At 43.0% G+C, this 13,304-nt stretch overlaps 1 protein-coding gene across 1 annotated transcript; it reads left to right on the top strand.

Annotated features, from left to right (window-relative positions):
- The first annotated feature begins 3,348 nt into the window (after positions 1 to 3,348).
- On the top strand, positions 3,349 to 8,136 carry CREG1 (cellular repressor of E1A stimulated genes 1). Its single transcript, XM_065896905.1, has 3 exons — positions 3,349 to 3,693; positions 6,523 to 6,642; positions 7,948 to 8,136. Exons 1-3 carry the CDS (start codon positions 3,349 to 3,351, stop codon positions 8,134 to 8,136), a joined length of 654 nt encoding a protein of 217 aa, XP_065752977.1.
- The last annotated feature ends 5,168 nt before the right edge of the window (positions 8,137 to 13,304 follow it).

Genomic DNA, 13,304 nt, shown 5'->3' with positions numbered 1-13,304 from the left:
AATACTCAAAATATTAATTGGATCCTTACCCTAAAATAACTTGTGACAGTCTGTCTATTTGTTGGACCCCTACCCTAAAACAACTTGTGATTCCTTATGGACAAATATTTTCTGACTGCAGTCAAAGTCATCACAATTCTCGCCCAGCTACTTTTAACAACCTCGTGGCTATCTGGGGTTTTCTGGCTTTAACAATCCCTGATTCTTTCTTTTTCTCAGAACACTCTTTCAGGGTTACCCAAATCTGTGTCTCCTGAATTGCAATTCTTAAGACCCCAAATAAACTCTTTCCTTCTTTGCAGCCTCCTGCATTACTTTGTGGTTGACAGCTCTTCCCTGTCTAAAACAACTAGTTCATGTTATACTATAGTTATCTATGGGGATATCTCCCTTCCTGGAACAGGTCCTCTACTACTTTTAGGCAGTTAGGGGGAAGGTCAAAGGTTCTTCTCAAGTCTTTGGGCCTTGGTTGTTTTCAGCTCCAAATAATCCGCATGCTTATAGCACTTGAAATCCTGTGCACTGAATTTCAATACAGCTGTCATCACTGCAGTGAATAAAGAAATAGGACAGAAACAGGATGTCCTACAGAATATTCAGAGGGCTCTTAAACTTAGCCAATTTTCTCTCAAAAAAGGATGATAGCTTCATCTTCTCAGCAAAGGTTCTAAATAGTAATGAATCAAATGAATGAATCTTGGCATTGTAACTCCTTTGAATTATCTCATGTTGTTCTATAGTTATGCAGTTAAAAGGCATTTAAAAAATCTTAGATTGGATGATGCAATCATACCAGAGCTTCTTGAAGGGACCAAAGAAGCACCAACATTGTTTACTAGGAAGAAAATGCCTCATGAATAAACAGAAATCTCCAAAAAAAAAAAAAAAAAAATTCACACGCCGAAGTGGTACATCTTGGGGCAACTTATTCTGAACTACTGCACTATGAAAGAAATAAACAGGGTTGTCCAATGGAGAATAACCAAGGAAGACCTCTTAGAAAGAGTGGTTAGGGAGGCACCTTTAAGAAGTGACATCTGAGTGGAGATCTGGATGTGAATGAGGTAGCCATGCCCTCAGCTGAGGGAGGAGCATTTTGTGCAGACTTAACAGCCAGTGCAAAGACAGACACTGAGGGGAGGTGCTTAAAACTGGAGGTTTGTAGACCTTATTCTCATGCTCAGATGCAAAAGACCAAGTTCTAGGCACCTGTGTTGTAATGGGGCTATAACAGGGCTTACTGTTATTTCATAGACTAGCGATAGTGGTATAGCAATAAACAAAAAAGATTTTGTAGTCCTCTTGCAAAAAAAGTATTCATGTTCTAAAACTTACAAAAGGCCCCTGTTTTGCATGTTAACAGAAAAACAGAAGAGAACCAAAAGAGGTATCAGATATCATCTAATCCAACTCATTTTAGAATCGAAAACAGTGGTCCAAAGAGGTGAGATGGAAGTCCCACATTCACATGACTTGATAGTGGCAGAGCTGAGATTAGAACTCCAAATTTGAAACTCCATATGCTTTTTTCCTTAACAGGTTAGGGATGAAATATTTGTAATTGGCAGGCACTCAAATGATTTGTATTAAATATTTTTTTTGAAAATGATAAACCTGATTTTCCTCCTCTCAGATTTCTCCCACTTAGTTTTCCATCTAGCTCGAAGCTCTCCCAAATTCAGTTATTAAAAAGGAAACCAACTTTGACTCAGGTGCTCACCCCCTTACCTAATGTGCAAGCAGTGTGTATAACACCCTTTGGCCACCAGAGGGAACTGAAGGCTGCTACTCAGAGTAAAAGTTCTCGTTTCTGTACCCAAGTTCTGATGGGGGTAGCCTGAGAATCTTCCTGAGAATATGGGGAGGCGGAGTTGGAGGCAGGAAATGGAGGCGGGGCTTCGGCTCACACACCTGTGGCCCCCACCTGCTCATGGCCCAGGGCAGCTGAGGGAAGTTACCTCGCCTTTGTTGAACATCTCAGCCTCAGAGAGGCAGGTCCGCCAGAGCCAGAGCTGACAAACCCCTGCATCAGCACCAGCACCACCACGCGGCATTTATAACAACGATGAAAATGGGGGTTTGAGGCCAAGCCAAAAAGATGCGGACTCACCCTGAGGAGATGTGACTGAAGCTTATAATTATAAATACGGCAGATTAGGTGATATGAGCTTACTTACCAATTCCCAGAGTATCAGAAAGAGGAAGCACCCCTGAAGAGAGCTTTGTAGGAGGAACAAAGGGAAATGCCACTTACATGGAGTGAGGGGTCAGCAAGGGCAAGACATTTGTGAAACCACTGCCTCCAAGCCTGATGACTTAGGCCCATAACTGGCTTCCATGAGTTCAAATTCGTGCATGGTGCTAACACATATATGCTGAATCTAAAAAAAAAAAAAAAAAGGTTCTGAAGAACCTAGGGGCAGGACAGGAATAAAGACGCAGACGTAGAGAATGGACTTGAGGACACGGGGAGGGGGAAGGGTAAGCTGGGACGAAGTGAGACAGTGGCATGGACATATATACACTACCAAATGTAAAATAGATAGCTAGTGGGAAGCAGCCGCATAGCACAGGGAGATCAGCTCGGTGCTTTGTGACAGCCTAGAGGGGTGGGATAGGGAGGGTGGGAGGGAGGGAGACGCAAGAGGGAGGGGATATGGGGATATATGTATACCTATAGCTGATTCACTTTGTTATACAGCAGAAACGAATACGACATTGTAAAGCAATTATACTCCAATAAAGATGTTAAAAAACAAACAAATTCGTGCATGGAATCCTGATAATCCCTGAGTGTCTCTGTCTGAGAGACTCCTGGGCCAGAAGTAGTTTATAAGGTGTTAAATTTGGGGGCTTCTATCTGTCCCACTGGGACCCTTCCTGCTCTTCGGTGCGGATATTGAAGTAAACGCATACGTGGAAAACGCAGCATTTCCTCTCAGATGCCAGGTAGTCATATCCAAAGGTATTGAAGGAAGGCGTACGGGTGAAGAGACTGGTCCTTTCCTAGTAGTATGACTTAGACAACTGCTTAATTTCTCTAAGCCTCCGTTTTTCCATCCGTCAAAGAAAACAAATCCCATTTAGGACGATTTCCCAATCCTGACAGCGGCAGGGCGGAACGATAAGAAGGTGAATCAACAGTCGGGTCCCAGCAGGCTGAGGAGCAGGCCTAGGGACACGCCCCCCCGCCCACCACTCCCGTACTCCGATTGGTTCTCTTCGGAGGGGCGGGACTGGCTTGCCCGCGGTGGGCGGGGCCGGTAGTGCTGGTAGAGGCCCGTAACGCTGGGCTAGCCTTGGGCCTCCTAGGTCATAGGGCTCCGGACTCTCGAAGGGGTCACCGCCATGGCCGGGTGTGCCCGCGGGTCCGCGCGTGCAGTTCTCGCCTTCCTGCTGGCGCCTGCACTGGTGGCCCTACTGGTGGCGCCGGCGCGGGGCCGGGGTGGCCGGGGCCACGGGGACTGGGGCGCCGCCGAGCTGCTGCCGCCCCGCGAGAACGCGGCGCTGGTGGCTCGCTTCGTGACGAACGTCTGCGACTGGGGCGCGCTGGCCACCATCTCCACTCAGGAGGGGGTGCGCGGCCGCCCCTTCGCCGACGTCTTATCGCTCAGCGACGGGCCCCCGGCCAAGGGCAGCGGCGTGCCCTACTTCTACCTGAGCCCGATGCAGCAGTCGGTGGGCAACCTGAAGGTGAGCGTGCGGGGCCGTGTGGCTCCGCGGGCCGGAGCGCGAGCCTTTTGACTATAGCTTGAATTCTGCTTGCGAAGGAGAGCCAGCCTCGTAGAGTTAAGAATTTGAACCCAGCCCAAACCCCTGTCTCTTCTCTCCCGCGCTGGCCGGGCTGACATTGCAGCTTTCCAGTTGTTGGGCAACTAAATACCAGGAATTTCACACACGCCCTCGCCACCGCGCCATTCACTTGGGGCGAATTCTTTACCAGCGCCTGGAGGACTTCTCAGCCCTGAGTCGTCTTGGGGCACGGTGTCTCATTAACTGGGCTCTAATTATTAAAAGTTTTACCGGGTGTAGAGGCTGTTGGGTAGTTTAGCACTTTGTGTAAGTGGCTTCGGGATTTCTCTTTGACACCAATTCTTTTGAGCTAAGGATTTTCCCTTCAGCAGCATGAAGCGAACAGACAACCTCGTGAATGATTATTGCAGTCTTTAGGCCTCGTGTGCACATGAGCTTCCCTAACACAGGTCATAGAGTGGTGGCCCATGAGCTGATCAGGCCCACAGACTGGTTTTCTTTGGCCCACGCAGAGTTCTGTTTTGTTTTTAATAAATCTGAATTAATTATCAGCATTCAGAAATGGAGATTGCAACTAAACGTCTAAATTTCTAACTTCTTGAAACATTGGAAGCTCTGTGGCACTGGGGGCCTGCATTCTTTGAGCAGAACCAGAAGCAGCTGCCTCCTTAGCCAAGACACATACACCCGCATTCACCATTTGCTTATTCCCAGCCCACTCCGCTCCACTCCCTTAGACATTTGCTCAGAGCAAGCTCATTCCACTCCCACCAGTGCTGTTCAAACTTGGCTGCAAATACAGTCACCTGGGAAGACTTTTAAAAAGGCAATTCCAAGACCTTTTACTAAAAACACATTTTATAAAAAACAAAACAAAACACCCCAAATCCCTCCCTGATGCTTCTAATATTGGGGGAGGGCAGTGAGAACCACTGCTATACATGAATATATTTAAACTTTTGCTGATACTATCTTCCTCATTTTAGGAAATGTGGAAACTCAAACTCAGAGGTGCAGAGACTCACTTGTGACTAGTCAGCTAATGGCTGTCAGGTGGAACTTGAGCTCAGGTCTTTGACATCTCTAGAAAAAGACAGTGGTGAGGCACTTGCCCAGGATTTCAGATTCGTGATTGCAGTGAAAAGGCATGGCCACATCAGAATTAGTCTGACTCTGATGCCATCAATTAACCAGTCAAAGCTGGTTTCTGCTCTCTACTTTTCCCCTCCTTCTGACCTCTGTCTTCTTCCTATCTGCTCTTGTGTACCCTACCCACCAGATTTACATGAACAAAATACCACTCAGCATTGCCGTCTGCCCAGAAAGCTCTAACAACATCTGGCTGCCTAGAGCTGCATAGGATTCACCTGGGTGTTTGTTAAAAATGCAGATACCTGGGCTGGGAATGGAGCCCAGAAATCAGCATTTTAACAAGCTCTCCAGGTAAGTGGTTCTTGGAAAGCCCTGACAGATGCCAGCCTATAAAATACAATCTTGGCTCCTTAGCTTGGAGGTGAACCACCCTTACTACCCCCAGCCCCTGACCTCCCTACACCTTGTCCCCGACCCCCTTCCCTCAGAAAACCTTTCTTTCAAGCAAATTGGGTTTTCACTGCTCCCAGTTGTGTCTTACACTTTCCCAGTTCTGTGTTTTTGCAGTTACCATTCCCTTTACCTTTAATATGTCTTCCCACTTTTGTGCTGATTTGACTATCTTATAAGGCTTTCTAGTGTTTCCATATCACTCCAGGCTGTGCTGACATCTTCTTACTCTGAACTTCAAATACACTTAACTGTACCATTCACTTGGCAATTAGTTATGTGCTGCTTTTTGACCTCTTCTGTGTCTTTGTGCTGCATTTTAAAAATTTTATTTACGTCTGACTTTTCAACCAGATTATAAACTTACAGAGAAGGGAAAGACCTTATCTGAGTCTCCCCCTCCCCTATTTTTGGTCTCCTATAGTGCCTTACCTAATAGTTTGTCAACAGCAAACTATTTGTTGACAGCAAACAGTTTGGCCTAATGATTCCAAAGAGATCTCTTTATGACTCACTGTTTTGATGGGTCACTGTGAGATGGCACAATTCCCCACACAAGACACTTGGGGTTCAAAACACTAAATACAGCATGTGAATTTTACTGTAATCTGTCAACAGTGCCTTTTATGAAGCTGATTTCTGAATAAGAAAGAGTTAGAAATTTTGCTTGCTTCACATTTTTAATCTAAGAATTCTCTTATTGCTAGAACAGGAATGAGCAGGTTCTCCAATTTTGAAATCACATGACAGTTTCTGCTAGCACAAGATAACCAAGAAGCATGATTCAGCTACTTTCTTGCTTAAATTGTACAATTAGCTAGTTGAGCCACTGTGGTATTTTTTATGCACCAGTTTCACATTAGTCTAATCCTTTAGTTCTTTCAGTGAAGACTAGAGATCAACCTTGTATTTGGGTGGTACTGTAATTATAATTCCTCTGGTGAATATGGGACAAATTAAGAGTTTAAGAGAAAAAAAGCGTTAAAATAATTCTTACCAAGTCAATTAATTTTAAATATGAAACAACCTCCAACACACCTTTTTTGGAGAGAGGGTAAAGATCAGTCTCTATCCAAGTAGTAATTTTCCCAAGTGGAAGGCGGTATTTTCCAATTCATTTTTTCATGGAAGAATGGTCAAGCTCTGGGGACGGTATGCAACTTGTGAAATTGATTACCTCTCCAGAGACAGTATTTCACATGAGAGGTCTTCATTTTCTCTCTACAGGAGAATCCATATGCTACGCTGACCATGTCTTTGGCAGAGACTAGTTTCTGCAGGAAATATGGATTTGATCCCCAAAGTCCCCTCTGTGCTCACATAATACTATCAGGAACTGTTATCAAGGTAAATCGTTATCCCACAAGAACAGATACTTGTTTTAGAAGAGCATCATATTATTAACAATGAAGGAAGAGATATCTTAGAATAAAATAAAATTGATTTGTGGTTGAGATACAGAATTAGAATATATTCTAGTATGTAATTTCATGAAAGCTAACGGTTTTAATCAGTTGCTTTCACATAGGTGTTCAATAAGATATTTATGAAGAAAATGAACTATCTTTTGAAGCCGAACAGATATAACAGCTATTAAGCGCGTATATGAGGAACACCTGCTCAGCCAAAGTTTATACTCCTGACCATGTTGTACATTGTACAATATTTCCCACGTTTGGGTTCCTTGTCTCCATATTTTAACAGTGGCTTAGAGCAGAGAGTGGATTTAGTAGGTTAAAAGGGGGAGTACCCATTATTAAATACTAGAAATGAATTTAGACAGTTTGGGGTGAGTGCTAGAGGGAAGAGGTTAAATAAAATCATGGGAAGGGCAAAGGGCGGGGGGTCATGGGAACTGATCTGATCGCCAAGCAGCAGACCACCTTCTTGACCTTGTCAATCATGAATACCTCATATAAGTTTTATCTGTGGTCTCAAAATTCTATGTGGATGCATCTCTAGAGTTGAGTGTCCTTCACTGGCAAGAGAAAGGGGCAGCAGATACTCTTGAGTTCCATTGCGCTTCTTCTAAAGACTTTTATACTTTGTGTACACTCATCTACGTGTTTAACATGTGCATGTAATGGGATAAAAGTGCTAATGTTACATAGCATAACCACCAGTAGCATTTTATTATAGCATTTTGTGCCAATTACTCTGATAGCTCAAAATTGCTATTTAGCAGTGAAAATTGGTACTCATGATGGTTTCCCACTTTATTATGGTATGTGTTATCACCAACATTTGAAATCTCCATTGTTCTCTGCATTTCTTCATATTTCCTTTACTTCCTCTTGATTCCTTAAGATCAGAATTTATAGTAGATTTTAAATGTTCTCAGCATGAGGGAAAAAAAAAGAAAAAAGATGAGAAAAAAATTGTGTCTATGTGTGGTGATGGATGTTAACTAAACTTGTGGTGATTATTTTGCAATGTATGCACAGATCAAACATTATATTGTACACCTAAAACTAATACGATGTTATATGTCAATTATAGATCGTTAATTTTAAAAATAAAAATTAAAAAATTAGGATTTATAACTAAATAAACTCTTTAGGATTTGTGGAATGCTAGAATCACACATTCTTAACAGCCAAGAAAACAAAATTTCACTGCTATGAGTAGGTTTATTTTACATATGTCTTTTAGGTGAGTGAAGCAGAAATGGATGTTGCAAGGAATTCATTATTCATTCGACACCCTGAGATGAAAACCTGGCCATCCAGCCATAATTGGTTCTTCGCTAAGTTGAATATAACCAATATCTGGGTCCTGGACTACTTTGGTGGACCAAAAATAGTGACGCCTGAAGAATATTATAATGCCACATTTCAGTAAGTATTTACATGTCTTTCATCTTTCTAATATTACAGCCCTTTTAGAAGGTCCTCAACCTTCTAAAGCAAGGGGGTCTTAACCATTTCATGTACCATGGATCCCTTTGGCAAGCTGGTAAGGCCTACAACTCCCCTAGGAATAATATTTTTTAAATGCATGAAGTACACAGGATTACAAAAGAAATCAACTATATTGAAATACCTTTATAAAAATATTTTATAAAATGCATGGTGTAGTAATATGTTGGCTTTTTAATGAATACGTTAAATAATAAGGTCTAGCGTGTCCATAACTTTTCTGCGCTTTCAGAGTAGTGAGAACTGAATATATTAAGACACCTGCAGCAACTCTACCATGATGTGAGAGTATCTGCAATTTCTATATTTCTGTTGCTGGCTGTCACAGATACACTGTCACCACTGTGGTTTATTGCCTACATTCATCATTGAAAAGAATGATACATTTCAGTTAGATCTTAATGAAAATGAAAACTTGTTCCATCCCAGTTTTTTCCCATCACAAACCCCCTGAACTCTGTCTACAAACTAGGACACCAGGTGGAGATTCTATTATTTTTTCTTTTTTTTGTCTGCACCCTATGGCTTGAAGGATCTTAGATCCCTGACCAGGGATTGAACCTGGGCCGTGGCATTGAACGCGTGGAGCCCTAACCACTGGACTGCCAGGGAATTCCTGAGACCCCATTTTAAGGCTATGCTTCTGGGGCCCTGGGTGGAGACCAGTTCTGACCTGTGATGGCATTTTCTCATAAGAATCAGACCTGGGTGCTTCCAGACCATGAAGGATCCACATCGAGTCCGAGCACGTGACCCCTGTCCCCTCAACCCCGAGTCCTGTGAGCACCTGTGGAGGTGTGTGGTGTATCTCTCCAGGAAGTGGATACTTAGAGAGAAGGAGTCATGGGAGAGAATGAACGAGAAGAACATAACCTGAAGATGGGAAAGGGACAGGAAAGAAGGGTCTGATCAGATTCTTTGAAATTAGGTCAGGGTTCAAATGAAGGAATACAGGGACTTCCCTGGTGGTCCAGAGGTTAGAACTTCGCACTTAGTTCCCCATTTGGGGAACTAAGATCCTGCAAGCTGCAAGGCATGACGAAAAACAAACAAGCAAACAAAACAAAACAACCCCCCGCCGCAAAACAAATGAAGCCATACAAGGGACTGATACTTTTCCCAGGCGACACAGGTCACTGTGGCATGTCTGGCAGCCTCAAGGTCTAGCGGATGGTGATGACAATAACAGTAGCAGTAGCGTTTGTTGAGCATTGCTGGCTGGTGCTGTACTGGCAGCTTTACATGTCTGAACTCACTGAACTCTCACTGCAATCCTATGAGTTAGGTAGTGTTTTTCTTCATTTATGAGATAGAGAGCTGATGCGCAGAAAAGAAAGAAACTGGCCTAAAGCCTTACAGCCAGTAAGCAATGGTGCTGGGATGCAAACCCCAGCATTCTAGCTCCACAGCCCTCAACTTGCTTCTAACCAAGATGTTTTGCTGCCCCTCTGGTTACCTTACTGGCAGCTGACCAGGCTTCAATTCCAGTGTAATTTAAACACTTTCTACTTCCAACAGACTGAGTGCTGTTTGTGGAGATTAGGGTGACATGCTAAGCTAGACCTGTAGGTTGCAGTTCAGGTTTGGGTTTAAATTCGCAGTATTCGTTTATTCTGTCTTATTCTATTGTACAACAGTTCTGTGGTGACCTATTGACTTTCCACCATGACTGTAAGTCTCTTCACAGCAAAGCTCAGGTTTTAGTTTTGGTTTTTCTGGACCTAGGACAGTACATGGCACAGAGCGGGTGTTTGATAAATACTGGCTACTTGTCAGGCTGATCCTTTGAGACAAAGATTCTCGACTTCCTTGTTTGAATAAAGAATCTAACAGTCATGGTGTTTATTCTGCTGCCGTGCATGCAGGAGAAGAGACCTGGGCCAGTGATTGTCTCCTGGACACGAAAAGCCATCTTACTTTATGGGAAGACAGAGGTAGCAATTACAACGTTATGGCAGGGCAACAAATTATCAAGGAGGAAGGCCAGTAAGAGGCCTGCTCTTTGAGGTTAAAGTTCACTTTTATAGGACATAACAATCTCTGAAGTACAGTTATCTTTGTATAAATAATATGCCCGAGGGCAATGCTTGCTTTAATAACAAAATAAAACTGGGTTTTCCCATAAGTCTCCACGCTGAATAAGTGAGTAAAATAGATAAATTTGAGGTTCCCACTTAATTAGCGCAGACGAGTGGGCCTTTTCTGCAGCTCAGAGTTAAAAGGGAGCACTCTCTCCTGTCCTTCTGAGAGGAGGACAGAAGACTAGCCCAGGGTGTGATCCATCCTGAGACAGGACTCCAGAATCCTAGGAATGGGCAGTGACTTGAAGGTGACCTTCCCGAACAGCTGCCTCTGACTCCATTTCAGAGTCCAGGAGTGGGTGCCCCACCATCCCACCCACCAGGTTTGCCATCAGAACTGTTCAATAGCCCAAGAGAGTATACAGTAGTCCTTGCCTTGCTGGACTCATATTGAATGGAAGGTTGATGTTCACCCAAAGTATTTGCGCTCATGCTTGAGTAAGCAGTTCTCATAAGTACCAGCAATTGCTTCCTCTCTCTGTTAAGTATGAGCAGCAGGTCTCTGGGCTGCCCACGTGTTCCCTGGCAAAGACAGAGGTAATAAGAGGTCACAGCCTACAAGCCTGCCCGCTCTGCCTTACCTGGAGCTGGATTTCCTGATGGCAGTGGTCGGGGCCGCAACAGGAAAATGGGTCAAGGTCACGTCCCCGGCTGGATGCTGGCTGATTGCCGCTCTTTTGCCCTAATGTTCAGGACCCCTTCTGTTCTCGATTGTTTTTGTCTTTTAAACCTTCAGATATTCTTGAATGAGATGATCACAGCAGCCACAGCTGCTGATGAATGTTTCAGCCCAGCAGCGTTTGCTAAGTGTGTCAGCATCATACTTGGAGAGGAGGAATGATGGCCGAGATGAAGATTCCTAGCTAGGCCTGACCCTAAACCAGAACTCAGGAATCTGCATTTTAGCAAACTCAGATGATTCTTTTTTTTAATTGTTTTTATTTGCAAATCATATATTTGATAAGGGGTTAATATCCAAAATATATAAAGAATTCATACAACTCAATAGCAAATAAAACAAACAATCCAATTACAAATGGGCAGAGGATCCGACCAGACGTTTCTCCAAGAAGACATACATGGCCAGGTACACGAAAAGATGCTCAGCGTCACCGATCGTCAGGAAGATGCAAGTCAGAACCTTAATGAGATATCACCTCACATGTGTTAGAATGGCTGTTATCAAAAAGACAAGAAATAACAAGTATTGGTGAGGATGTGGAGAACGGGGAATCCCTATGCACTGTTAATGGGAATGCAAATTGGTGCAGCCACCATGGAAAACAGCATGGAGATTCCTCGAAAACTTAAAAACAGAACTAACATGTTTCCAGCAATTCCATTTCTGGATATTTATCTGAAGAAAATGAAAACCCTAATTTGAAAAGCTGTATGCACCCCATGTTCATTGCAGCATCATTCGCAATAGCCAAGACAGGGAAGCAACCTGTGTCCATTGATGGATGGATAGAAAAAGAAAATGTGATTGCTGTATCTCTCTATGTAGATATAGGAATATTATTCAGCCATATAAAAGAAGGAAATCTTGTCATTTGTAACAAAATGGATGTACTTTGAGTGCATTATGCTAAGTGAAAAAGTCAGACAGAGAAAAATACTGTATTATATGTGGAATCTAAACAACAAATAAGCAAACCAACAAAAAACCAAAGCAAAGCAAACTCATAGGTACAGAGAACAGATTGGTGGCTACCAGAGGCGGGGTGGGGTGGGGTGGGTGAAACAGGTTAAGGAGGTCAAAAGGTACAAACGTCCTGTTATAAAATAAACAAGTCATGGGAATATAGTATACAGCGTGGTGACTATAGTTTATAATACCATACTGCAGATTTGTCGGTTACTGAGTAAATAGATCTTAAAAGTTCTCATCGCAAGAAAAAAAATTTTGTAACTCTGTGCGATGATGGATGTTAACTAGACTCCCGATGATCATTTCTCAGTGTATACAAACGTGGAATCATTATGTTGTACACCTGAAACTAACATGTTATATGTCAATTATACCTCAATTAAAAAAAGAAGTGATTGTATAAGTGTTGAAAAATATAGATGCAGCGTGGCATTTTTTTCTTTTCCTTTTAAATAAATCCTGTATTTAAATCTAAATCTTTTTTTTTTTTTTCTTGGCTGTGCTGGGTCTGTTGCTGTGCGGGCTTTCTGTAGTTGCGGTGAGCGGGGCTACTCTTCATTGCAGTGTGTGGGCTTATTGCAGTGGCTTTTCTTATTGCAGAGCACGGGCTCTAGGCATGTGGGCTTCAGTAGTTGTGGCGCTTGGGCTCAGTAGTTGTGGCTTGCAGTTTCAGTAGTTGTGGCTTGCGGGCTCTAGAGCACAGGCTCAGTAGTTGTGAGCTTTGTTGCGGGCTTTGTTGCTCTGTGGCATGTGGAATCTTCCCAGACCAGGGCTCGAACCCCTGTCCCCTGCATTGGCAGGCAGATTCTTAACCACTGTGCCACCAAGGAATCCCTAAACTTTTTTTAAAAAAAAAAAATTTATTTATTTGGCTGCGCTGCCTCTTAGTTGTGGCATGTGGGATCTTTAGTTGCTATGTGCACGATCTTTGTTGTAGCATGTGGAAACTTTAGTTGTGGCATGTGGGATCTTTAGTTGTGGCATGCTAACTCTTAGTTGCAGCATGTGGGATCTAGTTCCTTGACTAGGGATAGAATCCGGGCCCCCTGCATTGGGAGCACAGAATCTTAGCCACTGGACCACCAGGAAAGTCCCATGGACTTTAATTTAAAGTATTAGATTTTATACTCCAATAAAGATGTTAAAAATAAAAGCATTAGATTTTAGATTATGGAACATTCATATAATGAACCATAAAGCAGTCATTGGAAGTGATGTAATTAGACATAGACATGTAAAGATGATCACAATATATTAAGTTTAAAAAGCAAGTTACAAAATTGTATGTGTCATAAATGCCATTTAAAAACATATAGTAAAAATAACATACTCTAGTAATAGAAAAAAAGCTCTGGCAAG

This window comes from Phocoena phocoena, chromosome 1 (genome assembly GCF_963924675.1).
Source record: "Phocoena phocoena chromosome 1, mPhoPho1.1, whole genome shotgun sequence".
Lineage (NCBI taxonomy): Eukaryota > Metazoa > Chordata > Mammalia > Artiodactyla > Phocoenidae > Phocoena > Phocoena phocoena.
This window is presented reverse-complemented; position numbering and strand designations above follow the sequence as displayed.

Excerpts from the sequence above, each read along its gene's own strand:
- CREG1 (XM_065896905.1), top strand. The coding sequence starts at position 3,349 with ATGGCCGGGTGTGCCCGCGGGTCCGCGCGTGCAGTTCTCGCCTTCCTG. Across the intron at positions 3,694-6,522 it reads AGTCGGTGGGCAACCTGAAG|GAGAATCCATATGCTACGCT; the intron begins GTGAGCGTGCGG and ends TTCTCTCTACAG. Across the intron at positions 6,643-7,947 it reads TATCAGGAACTGTTATCAAG|GTGAGTGAAGCAGAAATGGA; the intron begins GTAAATCGTTAT and ends TATGTCTTTTAG.